At 49.2% G+C, this 27929-nt stretch overlaps 2 protein-coding genes across 16 annotated transcripts in view; one reads left to right on the forward strand and one right to left on the reverse strand.

Annotated features, from left to right (window-relative positions):
• The window catches only part of RBMS2 (RNA binding motif single stranded interacting protein 2), a 78961-nt gene extending 78103 nt beyond the window's left edge, over positions 1–858 (forward strand). For 6 of the 10 annotated variants that reach the window (XM_034643968.1, XM_034643967.1, XM_019796173.2 and 3 more), the window contains one exon: positions 22–858. In XM_034643968.1, the coding sequence (XP_034499859.1) occupies positions 22–411 (390 nt within the window). In that variant the 3' untranslated portion in view covers positions 412–858. The remainder of the gene's footprint in view (positions 1–21) is intronic. The other 4 variants (XM_034643970.1, XM_034643972.1, XR_004620782.1 and 1 more) reach the window with 3 other exon arrangements.
• A 4653-nt stretch (positions 859–5511) lies between these two features.
• BAZ2A (bromodomain adjacent to zinc finger domain 2A) overlaps positions 5512–27929 on the reverse strand; it is a 34356-nt gene continuing 11938 nt past the window's right edge. For 4 of the 6 annotated variants that reach the window (XM_002915993.4, XM_019796174.2, XM_019796175.2 and 1 more), the window contains 28 exons: positions 24274–24411; positions 22106–22699; positions 21038–21223; positions 20200–20418; positions 19256–19756; positions 19071–19131; positions 17903–18011; positions 17632–17733; positions 17266–17476; positions 15684–15784; positions 15290–15355; positions 14880–15113; positions 14481–14735; positions 13642–13856; positions 13252–13326; positions 12933–13113; positions 12769–12828; positions 12433–12577; positions 11263–11927; positions 10887–11109; positions 10614–10769; positions 10346–10497; positions 9885–10174; positions 9641–9773; positions 9377–9523; positions 8744–8970; positions 8486–8629; positions 8230–8395 (listed from right to left, as the gene is read on the reverse strand). In XM_002915993.4, the coding sequence (XP_002916039.2) occupies positions 8230–8395; positions 8486–8629; positions 8744–8970; positions 9377–9523; positions 9641–9773; positions 9885–10174; positions 10346–10497; positions 10614–10769; positions 10887–11109; positions 11263–11927; positions 12433–12577; positions 12769–12828; positions 12933–13113; positions 13252–13326; positions 13642–13856; positions 14481–14735; positions 14880–15113; positions 15290–15355; positions 15684–15784; positions 17266–17476; positions 17632–17733; positions 17903–18011; positions 19071–19131; positions 19256–19756; positions 20200–20418; positions 21038–21223; positions 22106–22699; positions 24274–24409 (5754 nt within the window). In that variant the 5' untranslated portion in view covers positions 24410–24411. Of the gene's footprint in view, positions 8396–8485; positions 8630–8743; positions 8971–9376; positions 9524–9640; positions 9774–9884; positions 10175–10345; positions 10498–10613; positions 10770–10886; positions 11110–11262; positions 11928–12432; positions 12578–12768; positions 12829–12932; positions 13114–13251; positions 13327–13641; positions 13857–14480; positions 14736–14879; positions 15114–15289; positions 15356–15683; positions 15785–17265; positions 17477–17631; positions 17734–17902; positions 18012–19070; positions 19132–19255; positions 19757–20199; positions 20419–21037; positions 21224–21870; positions 22008–22105; positions 22700–24273; positions 24412–27929 lie in introns of those variants that run through there. The other 2 variants (XM_034643964.1, XM_034643965.1) reach the window with 2 other exon arrangements.

Genomic DNA, 27929 nt, shown 5'->3' on the forward strand with positions numbered 1-27929 from the left:
GTGACGTTTGCTTTATTGCAGTGCTCTGGAGCCGAACCCGCAAGGTCTCTGAGGTGTGCCTGGACAGACGGATCGTTGGAGAGGCTGATGCTCCCGAACTCCGGAGGGCTGACTGGGAATACAGACCCGCTGTGGGCCCTGCGAAGGACTAACACGTGGGCAGCGTTTTTCACAGGCCTGGGCCTGGAGAAAGAAAGCTCTGCACTTCTGCTCTCTGCTTCTTTCTCCATTCCCCAGGGAGCCCTGGCGAGCCCGGGCCAGCCTGCCCTTTTTGTGTGCGCTGCATTCAAGGAGATCAAAAGAACTTTTTTCTTTCTTTTGCAAAGAAAATTTTATATTTTGTTTTTAACTGCAATATACTCTTTTCATATCCCAAAGAGACATAGTGCCTTGAGCTTCTTCTCTTTATGAAAAACAGTTTTTGATATGTCGGACTTATCAGGGGAGGCTTCACAAATTTTGTTATTTCTTAAAAAAGAAAGTGCAGTGATAGGATGTTGATGAAGGAGTCCTACTGTGGGCCCTTGTGTGTTTGGTTATGGGCTTATTTTGAGGGGTGGGGTGTGTAGGAGAATATACAGACTTTACAAATTTTGTTTTATAAAGCTCTTAGTTCACACATCTCGTTTCTTCTTCACACATTTTATGCCTTCTTTCTCTCATCCAGACTGTTCTTTCTTTTTTATACAGCAGAGCCTGCCTACTTTGCCTTTTTACAGTATTTAATGTTGTTCAATTTCTTTTTTGAATGAAATTTTGTATGGACTTTTTTGGGGGCTGGGCAAGGAACAGAACTCTAAGCAGGCAGTGGAAGTGACTTTTCCTCGCTCTGCCTTGCCACATCCTGGGGGAAAAGACCAGACTTTGCCTTCAGGAAGCAGAGCTGTGATGTAGGCTCATTAAAGAGACACTCCCACGGTCTTTGGAAGCCATCCTTGAGCCAAATTTAGATGAAGACTAGGTCTTCCCTGGCAGGTTCCAGAAGGATGGACTTTCTGACTTCTGACTAATTCTCATCACCGAGGCCAGCACCATCTGAGGAAGTGTCTTCTCCAGCGACAGCTTTTCAGGAATCCCTGCTTTGCTCTTTCCTGGAGGATTTCCTTTTCTGTCCCGGGTCCCAGGGCCCCTGTCTTCCCTGTCTCTCATTGCTGTGCTCAGAGGAGCCTTTGCAGTTATGACTGTGCCCAGCTCACTTCGGTTCTTTACCTGCTTTGGAAGATCAGCTGCTTTGTCTAAACCACTGGTTCTCAGGAAGGTGGTTTTGTTTCCTAGAGGCCACTTGGAAATCTCTAGAGACATTTTCGATGACCTTGCTTGGGGGTGAGGGTGTGTGCTACTGGCCTCTAGTGGCTGGAGGAGCAGCAAGGGTGCTGCTAAACGTCCTGCAGGGCACAGGACAGCCCCCCCCCCCACCGCGCCCAAAGAATTATTTGATTCCAAATGTCCGCGGAGCAAGGTTGCGAAACCTTGATTAGACAGTGTTGTTACTGCCTCCGGTGCCAGAGGACTTGGTGAGTTCGTACCCTAACCCTGGACGTGCAGTGCCTTTTGACACTCTGTTACTGGTTGAGAGGGGCAGAACTGGGGTCCTTGAATTTTCCCCAGGCTTTGACCTTGGATACCTCTGCCTACGGTGCGAGCCGTCCTGGAGAGGCTTGCGCTGCGGAGCCCATGCCACGGGCCCCCACGCGCGTCTGGCAGGAGCAAGGCGTGGGGACTGTTCTGTGCTGTGCGCTGTGCAGGGCTGGGAAAGGACAGAGCTCTCTCAAACTGTCCAGGGCAGCCTGCTCTGCCCTGATGTGTTTGGATCCCTTTTCCAGGGAACCAGGACATCAAAAATAATGTTCCTCCTTGTGGAAGGATAACAGGGAGCTAGGATGGGAAAGGGCAATAAACCCCATCTCATTATTTACAAGGTCAGCAATCCTTTAAAACCTGTATTTTGCTCTTGAACTCCTCCTCCTCCCGCGGGCCCTGGTGCTGTGCACGCGGAGACAGGAGGAAGCCTTCGCCCCTCTCCTGGAAGTTCGGGCCTGCAGTCCTCAACCACTCGCTCCCTGTGCCCCGGCAGTCCTGCTCCCCCGCGCCACAAGGTCAGGTGGTTTTCACCCGATGGGCAGAAAGCCAAAGCCAGACAATGGAGACGCACGTGTTTGGTAGGCTGGCTGTGGGGAGAGGAAGGAGAGGATACGGAGGGAAAAGAAGCTGAGGCAGCAGTTCTTGAGAGGAGAGCTGGCAGCCAGCTTTTCCTCCCCTTCCCCCCATGCCCGGAGAGCGAGTCCCCGTGCTCCCTGCCCCTAGACTGCCCTTTTGTACAGTCCTGGAGCCAGGGCAGCTGGGTCTGGGTAGCGGAGCAAGTGCGCACATAATTCCCACTGTTCATTTTCTCGTGGGCACTTCAAACCTCAAGAAGGGCTTACCTTTGGAAAGCAGCCCCAACCCAGTGACTTTCTAGAAGGCTGTGGCTAGGCAAGTGGCTCTTGTTTCTGAGTCTCCAGCCCCTGAGTTGAGGAAAGTATACCATAGATTTCTTGTCCAGGGCCTTGAAGAAGAGAAAACAAGTCCAGAATCCCGTTCCTTTGCCCGCTAGTTGGGAGGAGGCTGCTGCGGCAGGCGGTTTGGGGTGCTGGGGGCCTTTCTGGGATGGAGACTGTTGTTCCTGTGATGGTTGCCTCCCCTTTGCCTCCCAGGATTTTTTTTTTTTAACTTTTTTTTTCCCCCAGAACTTGATTCTATTGTCTGTTTTAAAAAAAATGTTTAAATGGCCAGGATTTTGCTTTATTTTGTTTTAAATAATGGAGTTAACCTTTTGTGTGTTCTCATGTGAATCTGCCAAAGGGTTCTGTTGAGTGTTTCTGGTTTGGGCAGGTTTGGGCATGGGAAGTGATGGCAAGCCTGTAGTTATTTTTGTAGTGGTTAATGGCACTGTAGAATTTCTTTTTGGTGTTTTTTGGGTGACACTCATGTTTTTCCCCTAGTTGTTAGTTCATTTCTAACAGTTGCTAACAGGAGTGAGTGACTGGGGAAACGGAGAAAGGAATGAGGGATGCTTTTTCTCTCATGAGATAGCCTATTGGTGGCAGTAGTGCCAGGGGACGAGGAGGGGGGCCTGGGGCCGGGCTCTTTAAATGCTGTGCTTAGCGTTTTCTCAGTTGTCTTCATGGAGCCGAGATCGTACCGTCTGCACGTCACATCTCACCCCCACTCAGTACAGATGCGCGTAACACTCAAAATACTTCGTGTTTTTCTGTTTGCAGTCAAATAGAGTATGTCGGACTCCCTTCCTCAGATGATCTAATCCTTTACGAGGCGCCGAGCCTGCCCGTCCCATCTCAGGTCAGTGTTCTCACTGTTCCTTTCACGCTCTGAGATGACGTTCACACCCTCGGCGGATTAGACGTTTTGGAGGAGGGTGTGCGTAGCGGGTAAGGAAGATGTGGGGATGATGATAAGGAGAGATGTTATTTTTTAAGACTGTTGCTAACCAAAGAATTTGAAGCGCTGCCAAGACTAGGAAGCCTGGTGGCTCTGAAGAGGCCACAGCCCTTGGCAGTAACACGTAGGGGCGGTTGGAGGACATTACAGTCCCTGAGGGTCAAGACGCGACTTGCCGCCCTACCAGCCCTTCCTGGGTTGGGCCACCTCAGCCCGGCTCCGTCCCTCGTCCTTTCTTCACTTACCAGCCGCCGAGTTCATCCCCCCCGTTGGTGCCCGCGGTCCTCGCGCCCGCTCCGTCCGTGCCGACCTAAGCAGGCCGTGTCACTTTGCACCAGCGGGTGCTTGAGGCCACGCCGAGCGGGACGGTGTGGGGTTTCAGGGGGAAAGAAATCCTTGCTGCGGTTGTGCACACGCTCCACCTTCTGGAGAGCGGCCGCACTGCATCACGAGGGGCTGTTTTGACCTTAACCGGTGGCAACACACAGGTCCGCGATCAGGTCCGCGCTCGTCCCCAGGCTCTGTTACACCAGCTTCCGAGAGGGCGGGGGCGTGAAGGGCGCCGTGTGAGGGCCGGGCGTGCGCCCTGCGTCCGCTCCGCGGAGTCCTCAGGCCCGCTTCTCCGATTCTGTGCCACCTGCAGTTCGGGTCCCTCGGAGCGTGAGCGGAGCCCTGGCATGTGCTAGCCTTTCGTTTCCCACTTTCTTTTAAGGAGGGTCTTCTTCAGCCGCCAAGGCCGGCCTGTGAGCTGTCACCCTTCCGGTCTTTGCCGACCTCTACAGTAGGGGTGCTCCCCACATGACCGTGCTCTGAGAAAGCTAGGTGCCCTCTTGCCCGTGACCGTTGCTCTTTCTCCCTGCCATATTACTCCAAGCATAACCCAGAACTTCTTTGTCATTGTGACACATCTACCTCACAATTTCAGTTTAGCAAGGGCACAGGCACCTGGTTTACCTCTTTTACTCTGTCCTTCCCTTCACGATGGGGGGGGGGAGCGGCTAGAAAGCGTTCGTGATCAAATGCAGTTAACTTCCGGTGATTTCTATTTCTGGAGTGTCATCTTTGGGATTGTTTGCTCATTACTCCCCTAGAATAGTGTTAACTCGAGTTAGGCGTCACTGTGGTGGGCGGGCCATGAATGCGACTGCCCAGGATGTTAACTAAGGCTTGGGAGCCACCCAGAGGAACACTGCCATCGGCGCCCACCTCAGAACTTGAGGATTCAGTTGGCCAGTGGCTGCCACATAGCTGAGAAAGTAAGCGAGTACCAAAGAGGGAGCTTTATTTTTATAGTGCTGGAAGTTGGTGGTGTTCCTGCACCTTATGTCGTCCGATGGTTCACCGAAACAAAACTTCCAACCTGGAGGGTGGTAAGATTTCCCAGACTGAGTAAAGAAAGTCCTCACACCAGTAATGGTGTCCCTATCCCAACACATTTTTTGGGTGGTGAGTGCTTTCTTGCATGCACTTGTCTTCTTGAACAGGAAATATTTATACTCAAACACATTTTGTACATTTTTTTAAATCCAGAAGCTTCTAGTTTTATACTCTTCTCATGTCTATGCCAGTGCTACCTACCCTTCTTTTCTTCCTTTTTGACCGTTGGTATTTTTGTTTCTTCCCTACAACTTGGTATAGCTCCATTTTTTATTATTTCAACTTTTGTTTTGAAATAAAAGAAGAAAGTCTACCTTCTGGTGTTTCATCCATGGGCAGAAGTTGAGAGGTTGGTGATGGGCCCATATTTGTTCCTCTGGGAACGCAAGTGGTGGCTTAGGAAGCCAAGGTGGCGTCTCGCAAGGCAAGAACTAGGCACTCTGAATGGCACTCTAAGGTGCCAGGAGCAGTAAGAACCTGTTCCCCCCAGATAAGCAGAAATTCTGCTGTGGAGGCCCCTCGTACAGGAAGAGCCAAGCCTGGAGGGTTAGGGATCAACCTTGCAAGTTCAGGAGCGTGCTGCCCTGCTGCCGGTTACCGCCTACACCAGACAAGTCCTACTCACCCTAATACCGAGTCTTCCCCTTAAGCAAGTGTGAGAACCTATGTGGAAGGGAAGACAAATACACAACAGTCTTTTGAATCTCTATCAAATGTGGTTTTTATTTCAACTGACAAGCACTTTTCTACAGCTGCACTTGTAGAACATCACATGGCAAAAACAGGAGTTTTTTCTCTAGACTTTTTTTTTTCTTTTTAAACCTTATTAAAAATGAGATTGGTCCTAAAAATATAGAAAGAAATAAATTTAAATTCACAAAAAACTGTACATTATCAAAAAGTCACTAAAACACCACATTTGGTTATATAAAAAGTCAAGTCCCTTTTGTTGTAAAAGGAACATGGAAACTTGTTGGTGTTGATGGTGTGGTTTCTTCCTGTTACCAGACTGATAGAGGGGAGGGGAAACAAAGGGGCAGGGGGTGGGTTTTATTATTTTTTAACCTGCCTTCCCTACCAAATACTCTTATTTGTCAAGAAGAGAAAATCCACCTAGCTCAAGGGGCGGTGAAGATGAGGAAAGAAACATGAGAAATGGCCCCTTTGATCATGCCCTACCCCCACCCCCCTTCAGCCCCAACTTCTTCAAACTGAGGTTGAGGACTCCACCCCACCTTAAGAGTGCCTGGTCCCTAGGGAAAAGAGATGGTGCTGGGAGAGGAACACAAAGAAGGAACACGGAGATTTCACTCCCCCGTCCACCTCGCCTCCAACAATAAAATTAATCTAGTACATTTTATACCGGGGAAAACTGCCATGGGGAAAAAAGAAGAGCCCCCAACTATAACAGTTTCAAACGTTTGACTAACAAACTTTGTTACAGCGCAGTTATTTAGATAAAATATAAATATTTATGCATAATATAAAGTCAATTCAAATATTCTTCAATCCACCTCTTTAAAAAAAAAAAAAATCTCAAATAAAATTAAAAGTTTTGAGGTTTATCTGACAGAAAAGGCGACTTTAGAAAAAGGCCATGGGGGAGAAGGAGGGCATAAAGGAATAAGAGAGGGGCTGCCCCAGGACCTCCCCACACCGCCCCCCACCCCCTTCAGTGGCCATCCAGTGCTGCCAGAAGTACAAGGAATGCTCCACCTCACCTGGCACCCCCTCCCCCACCAATGGAACATTTCTTGGACGCCTCAGCTCTCTGCTTGGGCCGGCCAGCAGCCACCTCCCCAGTGCAAGTACCCGTAATCTCTGATGGGAGGGGCTCTGCTGAGCAGGAAAGCAGGGGGGCAGGGGCCCATGGCTGTAGCTGGGAGTTAGCAGCTTTCCTCTCACATGCTGGGGCTTAACTTGGGCGTAGTCACATGTAGGGCAGTGGTGGACCCAGGACCCCTCTTCCCTACTCTCTTGTGCTCTGGGGTCTCTGCTGCTGCTGGGGAAGGGGTCCCAGGTATGAAGTAGGTAAGGGAAAAAAAGCACAACTAAACCCACAGAAGCTCATGGGATTAGGAAAAGATCCAGTTCTACTCCTCTCCCTACAAAAGCTTAACCCTCAAAGCTATTGAAAGGAGAGGGAGTTCCTGCTGAAAGATTGCACAGTTTGAAGAGGCTGGAACAGAAATGCCTGGGAGAGAGGAGACAGAGCCTTGTACCCAGAAAAACTGCTCCTGTGGTTTCCCAAGGACAAAAATGTGATGATTTAAAACAGTAGGGAAAGTGGGAATAAAAAGATACTTGGGGAAATGGGATGCCATCAAACAGCACAGGGGAACAATCACAGCATCCTCCCTCCCTCCCCCTCTCCCACTCCCTCACACACACACACACACACACACACACACACACACAAACTCACTCACTCACTCAGACACACACACACCTCTCTCTGAGGCCAGCTGATTGCTACCTGGCCTCCATCTTGGGAGTGCGCCCAAACTCAGCAGTAGTTGTCCCTGAGGAGTTCCCAAGAGGGAGGTTTGGGTTAAGAGGTGGGGAAGGAGGCTGGAAGGCCCAGGGTCCAGCGTGCCTCCCTGCCCTCTCCCCAGCTACTGAGTTTCAAAAAAAGGCTAGAAACTCAGCATGTGAGGAGTATCCAACATTACAGAGGGGACAGCTAGTGGCAGGAAGAGGAGGACAGAGAGAAAGACAGGGACCTATGAACTTTTTTCCTTTGAGGGGAAAAAGGAATTGAGGGGAGAGAAAAGGGTAGAGGAACCCGTACACGATAGTTTTACATTATTGGATGAGAGAAAATCTTAGGGAGAGGAGGGAAAAGGGAAAATTGAGAAAGTGAGAAGCAGGGAAGGGACTGAACATGGAAGCAGCATGTTCAGGGCCCGGTGTCCGGCTCGACACACTTGGGAGTTAAGTCCACTTTACTGGCCGTCACTGCGGGTCCACACACAGTACAGAGTGTTTCTCGGTTTCACACATTCACTAGAACTATTGCTATTGTTAAATAGCCCCAGAATGCTGGGGCACGTACAGGGAAGGAGAAGAAGCAGGGAAGAGGAAGCAGGGACTTCTTTCCTCCTCCTCATTTTAAATTAGGAAATAAAACAGAAAGGAAAAATTCTTTCTTTCTTTCTTTTTTTGGCTTTCAGTCCAGAAGGACCTCATCTCTGCCCCTCTTATTTGAGGAGCAAGAAGAGGAAAGGGAAAAAGGGGTGTAGGGAGGGAAAAGAGGATGTAGGGCGCTGCCAAGGGTAAGGTAAAAAATCAGGCTGAGATCTCTGACTCGAGTCTGGACCCAGGGCAGCATCAGCAGGTGAGAATGGCAGGGTTTTTTTTGTCTGGAGGGCAGGAGGAGATGCCGCGAGGTGACCCCCCCCCACCTCCCTTGCCTCACAGATTGGCCTGTTTTCCCTGATAGAACTCCTCCCAGCGGCTCTCGAAGAAGCGGCGCATGATGTGCCCAGCCTTGCCCACTTCAGAGTCATCCTCGTTGAAGGTCTGGCAGTTGTCAAAGACCAGGAGCGCATCAGCGGCGAACTCCTCTGAGCTGGTGTACCTGGGCAGGGGTGGGGGAGGCAGAGCTGTGAGCCGGGTGGGAGTCACAGGAGTGACGCGACAGCCAGGAGACGTGCCGAAGTCTACCTACCCTCCCCGGAGCAGCCGCTCCCGCATGGTGGAAAAATCCATAGGGTTTTTGATGATGCGCCGGTACCCGCTCACCAATCGTGGGTTCACGGGCTCCAGGAATGGCCAAGCCGCGTCGTGGGACTCCATCTCCATCAAGATGATCCTGTCATTGAAGGGACAGGGACGGCTGCGTCTCAGGAAGGAAACCCACGGACCTCTCTTAGCCCCTACTATGGCAAAGGCAGAGCCAGCCGTCTCCAGAATTCATTCGACTCACTCGCAGAACGTGAGATCACTGTGGTGGTTCCGCATGGAGAATCGCCGCCGCTTCGAGGGGGACAGCCCTTCGTCTGAGTACCGAGGCACCGCTGGGCTCTCTCGGCCCCTGGATAGTACCCGGCGCCGGCGGCCATCACTTTCCGGGAAGTTCAGCTCGTAACTACTTTTCCGCTTCTGGCCTCGTTTTGGGAAACCAGGCTTCTGAGTGAACCCTCCCTCCACCTGCTGAGGATGGGGAAAGGGTGAGGTCACAACAGCTGGAGACGTGCTCAGCTTGCCCTCCAGGTCGTTACCGTCCCTATTCATCTAAGTGTGACTGAGGTTTCAAAATACTTCCAAGAATAGGCCAGCACACGCATCTACTCACATAATCCAATAAGGCGGGTAAAAGGGAAAATATGATCATTCCCGCTGTACAGAAGAAAGCAAGTGAGGCAACAGAAATTTTAAGTGACTTGTCCCAAGAGAGACCAGAACCCAAGTCTCCCAGCACCTAGCGTGGAGCTCTTCCCACAGGGACACTGAGGCATGGTAGGAAGTGCTGCTACCTGTAGGACTGGTGACAAATGGGATGAGAAAGAAAACCTCTGACTTCTGCTTGGGAGCGGGAATGAGAGAGCAGAAGCCTTACCTGGGCCAAACATACTGCACAGAACCAATCTCCTTCTGGGACAGCCTCCATCTTGGGCCGATGGCAGTAAATGTGGCAGCCACGGTCACATCCATCACAAAGCAGAAGAAACTCATCATTGTCACCCTTCCGGCAGACGAGACAGGTCTAGACCAAGGGTATGACGAGGCAAAGTGAGCCCTCAAGCCTCTGCCTACAGGTGACCCCACTTCCCCCAGGAGCTGGCTGCCCCCTCGACCTTCCCAGGCTCTCCCAGCCTCTTACCACTTTGTTGACGGACTTCTCCCAGGCAATGGACCGCTCCAGCTGGCCCAGACACAAGCACACCTGGGCTGCACTCCGGCACCGCTCAAGTGTCTGGCGCCAGGCCCGAATGCGAGGGGTGATCTCATAGGATCTGGAGGGGTGGTGGGTGGGGGGAGAAAGCGGTGACCTTTGGATGAGGAGCAGGATCCATTAAACATACCCGTCCTCCCCAAAACCAAGTATGGGGGCGGGGGGCACTCACATCTCTGTAGTGGTGCACTGGGGGGCCCCAGGGGACGTGCTGAGCAAGGCCTTCTCCAGCACCACCTCGTGAGCCGGCCAGAGGGGCTCCCGGAGATACCGCCGCTCCACATTCTGCTCCAGGGCAGCCAGGCGCATCACAGCCAGGTCCAGTGGGTTGGTGGTTTTACGCTGGGGTGCCAGACCTTCCCTGCCTCGACCTCTCCAGGTGATATCCTCCTGGGAATCAGGCAGATGCTCACAGTAGGCCAAGTCTTCACGAGTAGAGTCTGGGCTGGGACACGTCCAGCCCTGAAGGTGGGAGAGTGGAAAAAAACTCATTGTAAAGGAAGAAAACTAAGTGTAGAAAAAAATCTAGTGTCATAAGAGGTCACTTGTGAAGCGGGGACCCAGGGTTTTTCCTAACAGAGTACGAGATGACAGCCTCCCCCTCAGCTTCCTATCCAGTGCCAGCCCGTGTACCCGAATCTGCAGATCAGACAGGATAACGCGTTGTTCCAGCTCCTCTACCCACTGAAGCACAGCTAGGTCTGTCTCATAGGTCTTCTCTTTGGGGGACCAGCTCATCACCCCTTCTTGAAAGGCAGGTAGCTGACTAGGCTCAAAGATGGGGTCTGAGAACACAGAAGGCAGAGAGAAAGGCCCATCAATGAGGCCGCTGTCTGCAGTCGCAGCTCAATATTTACCCCTGGGCTCTTTAGCTCAGGCTGGGTCAAAGTATTTATCTTACCAGTGGAGGGCCGTAGGCAGACTTCCTGTAAGAAGTCCCTGTGCTTGTTGAGGTGTTTGTGAAGTGCCTTTTCTCTGATGCCTCGGGGGTGCAGGGCCTTGAGCGTCGCATCCAGTGTCTCAGGATCCTGGATGCACCACCAGCCAGAGCACATCTCTGGGAAGAGTTTACACATGTGGGGTGCGGAGTGGAAACCAGCTATGAATCCCATGGCCCCTATCTGATGCCACTCCTACCTATACTCTCTCCCCATGCCACCTCAAGGGCACTCACCAGGGGGGACAGGCTGGGCCGTCAGCTGGGTTAGATAACGCTGTTCCATCTGTTTGAAGAACTTACTAGGGGGTCTCCCTCTCCGTTTTGGCTGTCCTAGCCCTGTGAGACTCTGTGGCGTGCCCCCAGAGTCTCCTGTTCGCCTCTTAGAGGCCGTCCCAGGCAAGGGGGTAGAAGACAGCTGTACTGGAGAACAGGGGTTGGCCGCACCGGCTCTGTTCATCTGTGAGACGGAATACAAGATGAGGGCACTTCCACATTTACAGGACCCCAACGGCCCTATCCCTTCCCCTAGCTTTGGGAGCAGACCGCAGCCAGGCAGTGGAGCCTGTGGCAAAATGAAGTCCATTGCATACCACTAATTCTGGCTACTTACTGGCTTGGAGGAGGCAGGTTGCTGAGGGGAGAGAGCAGGCTGGTCCTCAGAAACTGCTGGGGGTGGTGTAGGGGCAGCATTGCAAGGCATCTGGGCTGAGAAGTTAAACCACGGAGCTTGGGAATCAGGGACAGACTCCGCCTCATCAGGCTCTGGCTCCTCCAAGGGTTGTGATGGGGTTGGGTCCAGTTTTCCAGGGCTGCTGTCAGGTGTGAGAACTGAGCTGCTCAGCAGGGAGCTGTGGCTCTGAGTCTGGCTCAGCCAAGACAGGAAAGCTGACTGGCTGAGGTCGTGCTGGCTCTGACCCAAGGACAAGGGGGAGCCTTCTGGCTCCAGGAACCCATTTTGGGGCTGAGGATGGAGCTGAAGCTGGGGTGGGGGCTGGAGCTGGGGCTGAGCCTGAAGCTGAGGATGGGGCTGAATCTCGGGCTGAAACTGGGCATCAGGCTGTTCTGAACCCTGACCCCGACTAGGGGATTTCAGGTGCCTGGGTTGCAGAGACCCAGGCTTAGTTTTCCGAGGTCGGCCTCGGGCACGAGTAGGAGTACTGGCAGAGGTGCTGGAGCCAGCTAACTCCTTCTTCAGGGAGAAGGGGGCTGGGCTGGGTGCTGGACGGGCTGCCACTTTCAAGGAGTCAGTTTCCTGCTTTATCACATCCTCAGGAACTGTAGAGAAAAGTGAAGAGTTTAAAACATGCACTGATACATAAGGGGAAGGAAAGAAGGTGTATAAATACAGGATATACATTTTCTTTTCCCCTTGGACTTAATCACCCTTTTGAGATTCAACTAGGAACAACTTCTATGCCGACAAACAAAGTACCTGGGAAAGAAACACTATTCTCCCAAGTAACCAGAAGCAGCAGCAAAATCATAAGCTAACATTTATTAAGAACCAAATAAATGTTAAACACTATCCAAAGAGTATTAACTCATCCTAATCCTCTCAACAGCCCTGTGAGGTATACCTACTATTATCATCCTCATTTTATAAATGAGGAGACTGAAGCATACAGCAGGTAGGTGTGAAGTCTCGCCCCAGAGCCTGTTCTCTTAACCACTATGCCACAGTGATTCTCATAAAAAGAAAGAATCCCAAAAAGACTAGACACAGGAAAAGGAACTGGTTAACTCTGTTGGGACTCAATTCAGGCTCCCATGAAACACCTACCTAAGCTCTCCTCTGTTCCTTCCACAAAGATACCAGCCAAATAGGGCAACACCCAGTAGCGGCGTCTGTAGCGGTCCTGACCCAAGGAGACTGCTCGAAGCATCTGGGATGAATGAAGCAGCTTTTTTCGAAAGAAGAGCTGACGCTGGGTAGGCAGTGGAAAGGAAGAGGAATAAAAAACACATTTCGAAAGAGTGACTCTGTCCAGTATATGGGAGTTGGGCAATGGTTCTCAGCTTCCCTATAAAACTGATTATCATCTGGGGCCCAACTCACAAGGTGATAAATTCTCTCCCAGCCCCAAGCCCCAGCTCCTGGGAGGTTAGAGCAGAGTACCTTGCTCAGCTTTTCTATCTGGCGCTCTAGCTCTGGGATGCTTGATGCTGTGGCATCAACCTGGAGAAGAAACAAATGGACAATGAGAGAAAGGGAATTATTAGATTCAAGAAAGAGAAATAATTTGTTTCCAACTCCCACTGTCCTCAGTGTGGGGCTAGTACCTCTCCATCTCTTCGACCCCTACGGCCATAGACAGTCGCTATGGTCTCTTCCTCTTCCTCTTCCTCCATGCCACTGGTCTCCTCCATGATGCGAGAACTGCGCCTCCGCCCCAGGCCCTCCTCTGGCCCTTGCACCTCTATCTCAGGCCGCCCAGTTCGCTTGGCGAGAGCAGTTTTCAGTCTTAAAACAGAAAAGGGAAAAACTGCGGTGAGGAATGGGAGATGCTGCCAAGCATTGGTTCCAGGTGCAAGTTCTGGCAATGCTTCAAGCTTTCCGCCTTCTCTCCTCTCTAGACCCTACCCTCTGTCCCATCCCTACCTCCGGAGCCGGCCTTCAACAATCCACTTGTTCTTCCTGTAGCTGGACATACTCTCCAGAGTCTTGTCGATCTCACTGCAGAGGAACAGGGAATGAGATTTTGAGGTAGAAGTGGTAGCACAAACTAAAAGCCCACAAAAAAGAAGGGAGGCTCAGGGGTAAAGGGGCTGTAGCTGAACAGGAGTTTCATCCTAGGCCTAGGTTAGATAAATGGCAGAGGCAGGCTTAGCTTCCCCCTGGGAAGGTACGAACATCCAGTCCCCAAGTCGCTCCAGCATCTCCAGTGCATGGCAGTGGATACACATCACCCGGGACTTCTGGAAGGCTAAACCCTTCTCCCTCCCATTCTGAACAAGGCACACAGTAACCACCCCCACCCCCGACCCTCACTTGATGATGAGGGTGGAGCCATTGAGCTCATGCACAAGGAAGGCCAAGACAGTAGCTTTCTGTTGGGGGGGCTGGGCCTGAAAAGGCTGGGTGCGCAGGCTGTCACAGAGGGCTGGCTCCACTCCATAGGCCATGAGGAAGCAGCGCAGGATCTCAGATACGTTGTCTCTTGTCAGTGGGATCTCGGACACCTTCTCCCCCAAGATCTTTAAGGACTGTTTGGAGGAGAGGAGAATGGGAATTAAAAGGAAAAAGTGGAGGGGCGTCTGGGTAGCGCAGTAGTTAAGCATCTGCCTTCAGCTCAGGGCGTGATCCCGGCGTTCTGGGATCGAGCCCCACATCAGGCTCCTCCGCTGGGAGCCTGCTTCTTCCTCTCCCACTCTTCCAGCTTGTGTTCCCTCCATCTCTGGCTGTCTCTCTCTNAAAAAAAAAAAAAAAATCTTAAAAAAAAAAAAAAAAAAAGAAAAAGTGGAACAACACCGGCTGGATGAATCTGGAACAAGAAAATACACTAGGAGAGAACTATGGGGTGAAAATAGAAAAGAAAGAAAGGTGCTAACATGAGAGAAGACAAAGGAAAGGTACCAAAAAAAAAAAGAAGAAGAAGAAGAAGGGTGAGTAAAATAAAGGAAAATAAACAAAATAAGTAGAGGGAAGTCAGGAAGACAAACAGAAGGGAAAATTATAAGGAAAACAAAATAGGAAAAAACCAGATCTCCCTTCACTTGTCCCGATCACTTCAGGGAGGGACTTTCATGTGTTTAACTTAAAGGGAAAGCAAAACTGAGACACAGCCCTGGATCCCAGGCCCTCCCAACCTGCCTGGGGAAGGCCCTCACCTGACAGTAGGACGGCAGGCCAGGGTCATAGAGTGCAGCCTTCAGGAGACGCACCAGCAGATCTTGCACCTCACCCAGGCTGTCACCCTGACACAGGAGTCCCTCCTGCAGAACCCCCAGGCTTGGCACATCTTTGGCAGGGTCAAAGCCCAGCACCTTGCCGAAGCTGTGCAGGAATTCCACGATCGTCAAGCAGTCTGAGAAGGCCCCGCTGGGCAGGATCAGACCAGGGATGCGTGAGAAGTCAGGTAGGGGCTGTAAGGATAGAAGTGGTAGGGTTGTCAAACATACCTGAAGGCAACAGTCTGGATATCTAGGAGGTTCTTTTAGTGGAAATGTCTTCACAACTGGCCCCTCCAGGACCCAGGGACCCAGGACCTGTTCCTCTCCCCTCATTACCTGGTGATCAGTCAGACACATGTCCTCTGTGGGCTTCTTCATCTCCTCCAAGATCATCTGCTGCCTCTGCCGCTCCTCTAAGCGTCTCTGCACAGCCAGCGCTTTATCAGCTTTGCAGGCTGACTTGCCTTTGGCCACTTCCTCCTTCTCCTTCATTTTTACCTTCTCCTTCTTCTCCCTCTTCACTTTTTCCTTCAGTTTCTCCTGCTTTGTCTTTACCTTCTCCTTCTCAGCCTACTCACCCAAAGGAGAGAGGGACCAAAGTTCCATAAAGATTCCAGTCACCACCTGGTCCCCCTCCTCCCACCTCAGAGCCCAGAAGCGTGGCTATAAAACAAGACCAACTCACACACGTCTTGCAAGATCAGTTTGGTGACTTCAAAGTTATACTTGTGTGTACATGCACCTACCTTGGATTTCTTCTTAGCTTCCTTCTGCTTTAAGCTCTTGGCCTCTTGTTTCCGCTTGTTTCTGGCCTGTAAACCATAAGGGAAGTCATTTCTCCTCAAACTCTGAAAGCATCTCTGCTTGGGCTAGGATTCAAAAACAGACAAGGGTGCTGGGGAGGAGAGGTGAGAGATGGAATGAGGGGTTGGCAATGGATCAATTCTCTCACCCTGGAGATGCCCACATGATTCTTGAACAAGCCCAATTCTCTAAATCAAGCCCCCCCCCCAATTCCAGGTAATGAAGGAATGCTGCTACATGGAGGGAGGTGGGGAATGTGGGAGAAAGAAGAAGAGATGGCGAAGCAGACTGCAGGAAAAGTTCTAACCCACTGTGCAAGCTCTCTGATGCCCTCACCTGCCCTTGGATAGTAGGCTGACACTCTCCTCGCTGTACCTTCTGCTTCATCTTCTTCTTGATTTTACTCATCTTTGCTTTATCCTCCTCATTCAGTGTTTCTGTGAGGGGAGAAAGACAAATGAAGAGTGAGGCAGGCGGACTGATCTCCAGCACTCAGAGCAGCACATTCCTGTCACAAAGCTGACTTCCTGAGCAGCTCCTTAAAGAATCTAGTTTTGTTTTTTGGTATATATAATAAAATGTTGAAGAGACCCCTCCTGTGGGGCAGCGCAAAGAATTCAAAAATCTCCTGCCCAGAAGTCCCAGCCCCTGGAATAGATTAGACTACTTTAAAAGGGGTCTTAGAGGCCGCAATGGCAGAAGAGCCTTGTAACCTGTCTTCTTTCCAGGCTACCCGGCAGGGGCAGCAACCCACAGACTGATTTCAGAGCAGAGAAAGAAAACAAAACCAAACTGCCAGGGAAAACGGTGGTCTCCAAAGTTGGAAGCATCAATTAAAAAGAATGTGTCAGAAAGAAAAGGCTCAAATAATGGATACCTCAGTAGAATCGGACCAATACTGACACAGCTATTGCTTATGCTCAGCCCTATGTCTTGCTCTACCAAAAAATATAAATTTCTCTGCTTTTGGAATACTGAATATTGAAGTGGAATGCTGCAAACAATACAGTGTTTTAGAATTGATGTTTTTGATAGAATAGTACCTATTCCATTCTGGCATGGTCACACCACCACCACCACGCCTATACAGCAATCCTCTAAATTAGACAGATACTATCTACAGATAACCCAGTATAGGGTTCTAGCAAAATTTAAGTGTCTTGCTCCAGGTCATATGGTCAGAATGTGGCAGAGCTGGAACTCTGAATAGGAGTCAGAAGACTCCAAATTTTTTCAAATTCTTCACACTACATCAGGGTAAATGCCATATTTGCTGAAAAATTACACATTTCCTATCTGTCTACCCCTTCAAACAGTGTCAGTTATTTTTGTATTCAGATGTGAATTCTGAACCTCTGTGATGGTGGCAATGAGTAAGGTAAAGTGCACATCCGAAACCAATAAGCCAAGGAGCTGAAAGATGGCAAGAAAGGATATGGAAGCCCTCTCCTCTCCTATCAACAACTGGGGACCGCCCAAGTCTCCACTAGTATGAACAATTCAAGAAGAAACAGGTTGCTGAAGTACCACAAAAGTGCTGGGGCTTTGGTGCTGCTTTCTAGGGAGGGGAAGGTGATTCAGATTCATTCTGTCCAGATAATTAAAGTCAGTCATGTCCTGGAAAACCCAGGTATTAGTAATTCCTCAACATTTCCAAAACTTCAGGGGCACCTGGGTGGCTCAGTCGGTTAAGCATCTGCCTTTGGCTCAAGTCACAATCTCAGGGTTCTGGGATCGAGCCCTGCGTTGGGCTCCCTGCTCAGTGGGGTCTACTTCTCCCTCTCCCCTTGGCTCGTGCTCTCTCTCTCACTTTCCCTAATAAATAAATCAAACAAACAAACAAACAAACAAAAAAAACCCCACATTTCCAATACTTCACAGAGTAAGCAGAATCCTAAAGTAAGAGATACCACTATACCTTGGGCCTCCAATTTCTTTAGGAGGCGGTTATCTGTCTTATTCAGCAGCTCAGCAATTTTGACCTTGGGAGGCCGACCCCGTCCCCGTTTCACCTTGGGGACTTCCTTAGTCTTGGCCTTCTCAGTGTTTCGAGGTCGGCCCCGTTTCCCAGTAATTGCCTGAATCCTGGATGGGATCTCCTCTGCTGAGAGCTGTACCCACTGCAAGCCCTAAGGTGACGAAGAAGACTATTACAATGTGAGGGTGCAAGCCACCATATCCTCTGAATCAGCCAATGCCCCAGAACTTCCAAACCCCACAAGAAGCTACAGCTTCTCCAACTCTTTCTCAGAAACAAAAGCATATTTAATCCTGGGGTGTGCACCTCTGGCGTGTCTCTCTCTTCAAAGAAATCTCCAACAGGCATACGGGGACTGAAACTGAAGTGCTCACGGCGGACATTGTGTACCACGTTGCGGCTCAGGTACTGAAAGGAGGAGGCAAAGTGGCATTAGTGAGGTCACAGCGCTATCATGCCTTTGTCCAGCAACAGCACAAACAGAACAGGCCAAAGAGCAGAAAATGCTAGCCTGCTGCCGCTGGGCCCAAGAAAGGAGTCTATGCTTCCATTAAGATGCCCATGAAAGCTACATTACCTTGATCACTTCTGGAAACTGTTTCATCCTCTTCCCACAGGGGCCATAATACCATGTCTCCCCTTGCCATCGGTGGCTACCCTTCTTGATGCGCACTTCTCTCCGCCACCTGCCAGAGAAGCACACGTGCCCTGCCGCCAGGTCACACCCCTACCCACAGTCAAGCCATCCCAGGAGCCAAGTTCACGGAGATGACACTCCCAGCATCTATCTTACTAGAACTGCATGTCAATGCAAACACAGCATGAGACACAAGCTTGGCTGGAAGGCAGGTCTGAGCTCTACAAATCCCTCAGGGCCCCGGCGAAAGCAATACACCAAACCGCACAGGCCCAGAAAGACCTCCACCCTGCCTTTACAAAGTCAGTGTGATGAGCAGCCAGGAACCCTCTCCCTAACGCCAATCAAGGCAGTTGCTGGGTTTCCAGTGAAGAGGATGAAGACTTGAAGACTTGAGGGAATAAAGGCAGAAAAGACAAAGAGTGCAGAGGCAAGCAGAAGAGTAAACTTGCTGCTGACTTCATAAAATGACTTTGTAGGCCAAGGTTTAGTAAGGAACTCCGTGTTCTGAGAAACAGATTATTCTAAGACGAAGCCTTATCTTTCTCTCAAAACTTTAAGCAGAACTCAGACTTGGTGACCACAAGTAGCCTAGAGGGGTGGGGGTGGGGACAATCAGGAAGACAGTCATTCTTACAAGGCCCTTGTGTCAACTGGCTTGCTCATTCTGGTCACATACTGTTCCTGTCCTTACCTCTCCAAAGAGCGTTAATTTAAAAAAAAAAAAAATCCCAATTCATCAGGATTTAGCCAGTCCCCACTCACCGCTATCCCTTCTCTAAGCATATTAAAACAAGTCAGCTAATTTGGATATCTGAGCTCTAGGGTCACCAGTTGGGTTTGGAAAAGATAACAGCTGCAGCCCCTGGAGCAAAAATCCGGGTGGCCACAAGAGGAGGAAAGAATAGGTGAGGAGAGGCAGATCCTAGGAGAAGAAAGAAAGCTTAAGAATCTCAGACATTATCATTGCAGATAACTGTCCTTGAATCCATTCTTGCCTAGCCCATTCCTCTCCATCTGAGATGAGATACCTCTCTTCCCTTCTTCCTAGAGTCATTCATTAAATTTGTCAAGGTCAATGTATGTAGCAACAAACTAGAGCATTTACCCATGTTGGAGGGGAAGACGAACTTCTTCTGGGGTAGCAATACGTCTCCTCAAGACATCACCTTGGGAGGAAGACAGGGGATACCCAAGTTAAGAATTCAAGCAAAACAGGGAAACAGGCCAGCAGGGAAGGACAGAAACTTTTCTTTAAACTGGCTAGGAATGGAACAGAATGTGGACACTCACCACTACCAGAAGTAGTGACTCCTTCTCCAGTGATCTCTTCCAGGTCAGTGGTGGTTTCAGGGAAGGTGCTGACATCCTTATCTGCTGGGGAGGCTGTTGGGAGGACAGCTACTGGGGAAGCTGCAGGGGACACTTTTGGGGAGGTCACTGGGGAGCCTGTCAAGGAGACTTCTGAGGAGACTGGTGGGAAGGCTGCTGAGGAAGTTGGAGAGACTGCTGGGAAGGCTGCTGGGGAGATGACTGGGGAAATTTCCGGGGAGACTGCTGGCGAAGCCACTGGAGAGACTTCTGGAGAGATTTCCAGGGAGGCTGCTGGCGAAACTGCCAGGGAGACTGCCGGGGAGGCTGTTGGCGGGACTGCTGGTGAAGTTGCTGGATGGAGCTGAATAGTGGACGACTGGTCAGAGGCCGGCTGGGTCAGAGGTGGTGGGAAGTCTGAAGCCTGAGTCTCCATTTCTTCTTGTTCTGCATCACTACCATTATTCAGGTCAAAGCTGTTATCTAGAATCCAAAGGGACAAGATGGGTAAGGAAAAAAGGGTGTCCTACAAAACAAGAGAATCTACTCAGTCAAACCTGGACTAAGCTAGACAGAGTTAGTTAGAGGGGTTTGCCCTAGAGTTGGAAAACATGAAGCAGCCTCTGGCTGTCCTCTCCTGCCATTCATGAAGGTTAAAGGGTAAGGCTGCTGCGTTCACTGTGTGAAGTACCTTTTACCTGGAGCCAATAAGACCTTTGGCCTCCTTTTTCCTGCAAACTCCAAGTCTCACAAGTTCTGGGCACAGGGCAGACAAAAGTCAGAGTGAGAAGCCTGTGCCTTTTTTAGTCCCACTACAGCTCCCCCCCTCAGCTCTCAGTAAGGAGCCCACCCCTAAGACCCTATGGAACTGGTTCTCTCACCTTTTCTCAGGCCAAAGACTCTCTGTCCTACCTCTCTTCACTTACCTTGCAGGACAGACTCCCCAAGGACAGGTGGAGAGGTGGGGCTGGCAAAGATAGAGGCTGAAGTTTGACTGTCATCTGCCAGGAGACTGAAGGCAGTGGCGTTATTGAGGGAAGGGCAATCAAGGGCAGAAATCACAGGGCTATCCTCAAGAGGCAGCTTGTCCTCTGCACCCATCAGCTCCGTGTCATCTATACCATAGAGTCCTCCACTCACTGGCTCTTCAGGAGGTGGAAAAATCAGAAAACAAGATTTAAGAAATACTGGTCTCAGTATATCCTAATTCTACTTAGTTCTCATCATGTGAAGGTTCTTTCTAATATTAAATGAAGGAAATTTTACAGCTCTCTCCCTGAAACAGTAAAGTCACCAGGGTATAGGGACTGTAAAAGCTTGAAGCAGAAATGAAGGGAAAAGCATCGGCTCTGTATCAACCCACAGACCAACACAAAATTCCAGCATCCATCATAAAATGGGCCTTTCTTATATTTCAGTGGGGTAAAAGGTAATTGTTCACTGGCAACAGTTTTCTTAGTGAGATAGTTAGAACCCAAATAGCCCAACTGTGTGGTAATAAGTCCTTATCCAGGGAATTATTACAGCCCAGGGCTCCTGGCCAAAAGGAACACTGGGAGAGAACCTGGGAAATGAACCAACTCAGCTCAGAGTGCAGTTGGCCTGGCCAGCCAGTGGGATGAAACTGTGGTTGGCACAGGATTATCTAAGGGCCCAACGCCCCAAATTCCTCAATACTTTTCCTGGTTTACTATCTCTTCTAGGTGACAGAAGCTGGCTACCTTTTGCATAGACAAATTGAAGGGAGCCAGCCTCTAAGCCTACCCGGTGCCAGAGGGTTGAAGGGCTCCAGAGAGACTTCACTGAGGATTGGAGTGTCTTCCAGTTGATCAGGAAGATGTGAAGGATCATCTAAGCAGCTCACTGTGGGGTCAGGGACCAAGACTGAGACCTCTTGGTGTAATGATTCCACAGAAGGGACAGAGCCATTGTAGCCACACATCTTCAGTTCTAGGAAATCCCAGAAAAGAACAAAAGTCAAAATCAGTGCCTTCGACTGGTTCATTCAGCTACAGTAGGCAGTCAGTCTTTGCTAGGGGGGTGTTCGTTCTTCAGTAATTATAAGTACCAGTCCTATGCTGGGCTCCAATCCTATCCAAATATTCTAGTGAACAATGCTAATAAAACCCTATAGCAGGTAACGAGAGGGGAAAGGAGAGCGGGTCTGAGACAAGAGCCCCATCACGTTCTCAGCTATTTCCCCCATCCAGTGGGAATAGGTGGTAAACACAGAAAATACCCTGTGATTTTATAGGGTGGTCACCCTTGTATTTGGCATCAATGCCAAAATACGCATTTATCTATTTTGAGGAAAAACCGGAGAGGGACTGTGTCACATGCACCAATGCTAATAATAACAACAACAACAAGAGGAAACTGAGCAGACAAGCAATGGTATGCTCTGCCTGCTTCTTTCCCTCCTTCAGGTGCCAATCACTACTAGGGCTCAGCCCACTTTAGCAGCCCAGTCTGGCCTTGCCATAGTCAAGTCAAATTGGCTTCAAGGCCCTCTGCTAATGCCCCAACCCCTTCCTATATTTTGGAAGAAGCCCTTCTCGATGCAGGGTGTCTGTTGGGGCTGTTTCGGGCTCGCCCACCTGCCCTCTCCAGGCCAGCAGCTCTGCATGAGCTTGAAATAATTTGCACTCCCACTCGCGAGCTGGTGCTGCTGCCACAAAAACACCAGCCACTTGGCTCTGCTAATCACCAACATGCAAATCAGCCTCCACTGCAGAGAGCTGGAAAGACAAGTTTTCCTCACCTCAAAAACCCACTGCCCCCCATAGCCCCATTTTTCCTCTCCCAGCCCAGCTCACAGACCCATAGTTATACCTGGCTGCTCTTCTTCCAGCTCCAGGCTGCCTACCAAGCCAGTGCCATTCTCTGCCACAACCGAAGTCAGCTCCTTTTCTGTCACCTCATCAGGATGGATACCACTGCCTACCTCCTGGGAAGGTGCAAAGGTCTGGATGCTGGATCCCAACATAGGAGAAGTCTGTGGGGAGGTGAAAAAACTAGGGGGTCCATTGGGCATCACCTCAAAATTCTGGTCAGGAAAGGAATCATACAGTTCCTGTGAGTCGAAGTTAAGCCCCATGGGACTCTGGGTACCGTTAGCCCAGAACTCTTGGCTCCCAGCCCGAAGGTTAGTGTTGTGACTTGGGGATGAAGGTTGCCGGCTGCTCCCAAGGATGCCGTTGAGTGGGTATTGTCCCCCAGAGAACTGGGAGAGAAGGGGTGGGTCCTTGAGGTTGCTGCCAGGATTGGCAGATGGGTACTGTGAGTAGTTCCAGAGACAGTCGTAGGCCACGCTGGGGTGATGGAGGTGTGAGGTGCTGGAGGAGTGGGGAGCAGAGTTCAAAATCCCTGAAGTAGTAGTGTGACATACAGTAGATAAGCCATTAACATTCACATCCCCATTCAAACCTGGCAGAGAAAGAGGGAAAAGGGTCAGTTACAAATATGTACTCAAGAAACTCTACCACTTCTACCAAAAGAACAGCACTGACTAGAAAAAGGGAAGGTGAAGGGGAGGGGGATTCCCCCTCTGCTATATTTATAGCTTTTCAGTCTCCAGGGAACACCAAACCCAGATGCTCCTGGATGCAAGCTTAGCAACTGCTTCTGAGGCTGCTGAGTAGGGGGCTGGGGAGCTCTCCTGGCCTACCAAAGGAGCGACCAGCGGAGAGCTGGCTACTGCTGCTGCTCAGAGTTTTTTATTTTTTTAAATGAAGCTGCTTGCAGACTCCCTACAGTGACTTGCATTCTTCTCCACCCTCATTCCCTAGAGGAATTCTTCCCTCGGAGTAGCATGACTGAATTCTCCAGGCCCCCCTTACCCCAGAGCCCCTTTGGCCCTGCAGTGGCACCAGAAGGGACAGCCTCCACCTCACTGGCACATGCAGATCCAGCACTTTGTGCTGGGCTAAGAATAGAATCTGCAGTCACCACAGCGGCGAGATCCCAACTCAGAAGGCTAGGCTTGGCCCCTCCCCATAGAAACCGGAGGGTAATATTGCAGGGGGAGAATCACTGCATGACCGGTACTACAGACTTCGGTTCTCAACACCACTGGTAACCTCTGCACTGGAGGACAATTCAAATAAAAGGAACCAAGATAGGAAAGAAACTGAGGGGGTCCTCCAGTGAAATAAAGGCACTTCTATCTATCTGCAACCCCCTTAAGGAGAACAGAAGGGAGAGGTGGTTAAGTATAAACCTATGGCAGTATTTTTCGGCTGTAGGGAAGGAGGGAAGCATTTGAGCTTCTCTCTGCTTCCAAGCATAAAGTACCTGAAATCCAGGCAAGATTAGAGAAGTACTTGGCAGAGCTATGTACAGAGCAACTGATAAGCCAAATCCAGGAAAAGACCTGATCCTGGCAGCAACACTTCCGTCTGGAATTATAGATGATGTTTCTCTCTAGGGAACTAGGTAAGCATTAAAACTCTCTCTGTCCCCATCTTCTACTCTCAAGGACAGGGGTGGCACAGACTTCAAGTATCTGCCCTCTTCTCTATTACACAAACTAAAAGGCAAGCACATCCCAACCTTCACCCAATCCCTCCATTCCCAATCCTAGGCCTGGCTTCTCCAACCTTTAAAAACAGTTTCAGAGGGCTGCCCCTTTATCTCTCTCACGGGTCCAGAGTGGTTACTGGAAGCAGTAGCCACCTCACCACTCTCTGGCAGTAGCCAGGGAACAGGGCTGACAGAAGAGCAGGCCAAGATGAAAAAGCCAGTATGTTTTTCTAACTCCTTCCAACCTAAGTCAAGACTAAGAGTGCTGCTTCCATAAACCCCTAGAACTTGTTCTTAGAAAGTTGATTTCTCTCCAGCAGCTGAAGTTCTGAGGACCTACTTCCTCCCTCCCCACCTGGCAAGAAAAAGAGCTGTTGTGAAGTAGCTAGCCCAGAGGGGAGCCAAATCTTGTCCCATCAACCTGCTCTAAAGGAATGATGCCCACTCCCCTCCCCAGGCCATGTAGCCCTCACACTCACTTTTCCCTTGCTGGGGGAAGTTCATGGGAGACCCGTTAGTGTAGAGGCCCTCCCCTGAGGAGGGAGAGGGTTTCAGTCCTGAGGCAGCAGATGCAGGGGGAAGGCCAGTAAAGTTAAAATGGTCGTTTGCCTCCATTTCTGCAGGAGGGAAGAGAGAGGGGGGAAAAAAATCTGGTGGTTAAACAAGGTTATATCACCTGGAATCTTCTAGAGGGAATGCCCCCTCCCCTCCATCTACTTACCCTTCTCCTACCTATGTATTGGGGGGTATTTTGGGAGGTACAGGTTGAAAAAAGAGAAGAGGAGGAGAAAATATACTCCTAACCTGGGCAATAACCCTACAGCCTGGAATAATCTTCCCCCTGTGTAAACCCCTAAACTCTTAACTTCCAGTCTGGGTTATCCCTCTATGTTAGGTATATTATTAACCCTCTATTATAAACATTTAACCTTTTCCATTCTTTTGTTTTCCTTCCCCTCAAGGTAAGGCCAGGGTCCCATTCCCAGGGACCACAAAAGGTTCTCAATGCCATCTTTTTGATAGGAAGCAATGGAGATGGGGGTGTTGGCAGAAAACACATATATGATACATATGCTGCTTTGTTTTATTATACTTGAGTTAAATGATTTCCATGTTATCCTATCCATAGCCCTAGCCATCTGAAGAAGATAGTAGTTACCTTAGCAAAGGGGAAAAAAGAATACGTTTAGGAAAGGTGACCATAATGGCAAAACTCAAATCATCCAGCAACACTTTATTCTTTTTCATGGTTTTCTAAGAACACAATTCAGAAACATGCCAGAGCTGGAAAACTAACTACGGGGTGTCCCAAGGAATATTATTTGCTGTTATACCTATTATGGTTACTTTCTAGTGTTTTGGTTTTATAGCTTAAATGTATACAGTCATGGAGAGAATAGCTGATATCTTACATTTAAAGGGCAGTGGCTCCTTGGAGGGGTAGTATGGTTAAAAAGCTTTTCACCCTGTCCTGAATATGAGGTGCTATAGTACTAGGAATGAGAAGAAATGAAGACCTTGGTCAGAATATAGTTGACAAAGATAAAAGGGAAGAAACATAGGAAGCAGAAGCCAGAATTATTGGTAAAGTCTGACATATCAATCAGAAACTTATAATGTACTAGTGCATACTAATTTGATACGTAAGAAACATGGCCTTAATATAGAAAAAGAACTCCTTGGGTTACTATGTTTTTAAAAAGGGCAGAAGGATTCAGGCAGAAATATTTTTTTATCAAGCCCCCATGATAAAGCAATAAGACCTAGATGATGTTTTATAACCTCTTTTTAAAAAGAATCAGAAGTAAAGCTGTTTAAAGAATGAATAAACTGATTAAGAACAGGGGTGCCTGGGTGGCTCAGTGGATTAAGCGTCTGCCTTCGGCTCTGGTCACGATCCCAGGGTCCTGGGATCGATCCCTGCAGTGGGCTCTCTCTCTTGCTCACTCTCAAATAAATAGAATCTTTTAAAAGTAAATAAGTAGGGGCGCCTGGGTGGCACAGCAGTTAAGCGCCTGCCTTCGGCTCAGGGCGTGATCCCGGCGTTGTGGGATCGAGCCCCACATCAGGCTCTTCTGCCGTGAGCCTGCTTCTTCCTCTCCCACTTCCCCTGCTTGTGTTCCCTCTCTCGCTGGCTGTCTCTATCTCTGTTGAATAAATAAATAAAATCTTTAAAAAAAAAAAGTAAATAAGTAGATTAAGAACATCTATGACCACTGCCCAGGGTTTTTAAGAATCATGTTCCCTAAGAACTAGGAAGATCGGTAGGGGAAGGAAGGGATAAAGAAAGCGGGGGTAATCAGAAGGGGGAATGAAGCATGAGAGACTATGGACTATGAGAAACAAACTGAGGGCCTCAGAGGGGAGGGGGGTGGGGGAATGGGATAGGCTGGTGATGGGGTAGTAAGGAGGGCACGTATTGCATGGTGCACTGGGTGTTATACGCAAATAATGAATCATCGAACTTTACATCGGAAACCTGGGATGTACTGTATGGTGACTAACATAATAAAAAACATTAAAAAAAAAAAAAAGAATCATGTTCCTAAATATGCTAGATAATGCAAATTGGACACCATCAGGTGTTCTGAACATGATATATAAACTCTGTATTTATGACATGATAATTGTAAGACTTTCTAGGCTAAATACCCTATCTCTACCTTTATCAATTTTAACTGAAATTAAAAAAATAAAAGCAATTCATATTTTGTTGACATAAGGGGAGAAAGTTTTTAGGATCGACTGATTTCCCATCTTCACTTTAAAATAAGCAGCAAGCTAAACCTGCTGTGCAACAAAGAAACTCGGTTTCTACAGAGAAAGACCTCAGGATCCCTGAGGACTTTCCTACAAGGGCCACTCCTCAGTAATAAGGGGTCCGAAGAGTAAGTATCATGGTATGATAAGCTTCTGAAATGAAAGACATCAAGGAGGAATGTTCATTCCTTAATCCTCTAGGTTAGGTTCCTTCCAAAGCTTACATTACAAAGTAAAGAGGACATGCAGTAATTCATTTTGGAAGTCCTAGAAATGCTATTCCTGGAGAGCCAATCTCATCTGATCCCCTCTTCCCTCCCCCAGTTTTATGCACAGCCACACCTCCCATGGTGTGTGTGTGTGTGTGTGTGTGTGTGTGTGTGTGTGAGATAATACACCTTCTCCCCTATGTGCACCAAACTATATCCTTCCACTCAATGATAGGCCACAGTTCATTTTTCCATTTTCTATCTGAATCTGTGAGGAAACTAGTGACCTTCTCCTCTCTGCTACTCTGGGAAAGCATAGCATTTCCGGTCTCATAAATTACATACTAATAAGAATAAATGGATGGCTCACAGAAATCAGATAAGTAAAAGGAATGGGAAGTTATCTAGTGCCTGAGGTCTGTTTCCCCACTAGCCTCTACTGAAGGGTCATCAGAACCACAATCACTTCATTTACAAGACGCTTCCTAGAAAAATAAAATACTCTTTGTGCTGTGCAATTGAAAACAGCACAACACAGTGGGCTCTACGTTCAAAACCCAGCTCTACTACCATTAGCTGTGTGACCCTGGACAAGTTACTTAACGTTGCTGAGCCTCAGTTTCATCCCTAGTAAAACTTTTAGTACCCACCTCCATGGCCTGTGAGGATAAAAAGATAACCAGAACCAAAAGATCAAAACATAAATATGATTTAAAACCATTACTGGGGGCGTGGGTGGCTCAGTTGGTTAAGCATCTGATTTTGGCTCAGGTCATGATCTCAGCATCATGGGATCAAGCCCAGAGTAGCACTCAGAGCAGAGCTGGCTTGATATTCCTTCTCTCCCTCTGCCTCCTCCCTTCCCCCACTCATTCTCTCTCTCTCTCTCTCAAATGAATAAATAAAATCTTAAACAACAACAACAACAAAACTACACACACAAAAACAAAACCACTACCAGTACTACACAACTAGGGGTAATTCTCCCAGGCACACTTCCTTACACGTGACTCTTAATTTCAGATGTCACTTAACTATGGGATCACACTATGGGAATGCAAAAATGTGGACAGCTCTTCTAAGCAATAAACCCAGGGTTATTTCATTTTAACCTTCCTACCAAAGATGCTTTTCACAATAATGCCTGAAGGTAACTTATGACCTCC

Source organism: Ailuropoda melanoleuca, chromosome 15 (assembly GCF_002007445.2).
Source record: "Ailuropoda melanoleuca isolate Jingjing chromosome 15, ASM200744v2, whole genome shotgun sequence".
NCBI classification, from domain to species: domain Eukaryota; kingdom Metazoa; phylum Chordata; class Mammalia; order Carnivora; family Ursidae; genus Ailuropoda; species Ailuropoda melanoleuca.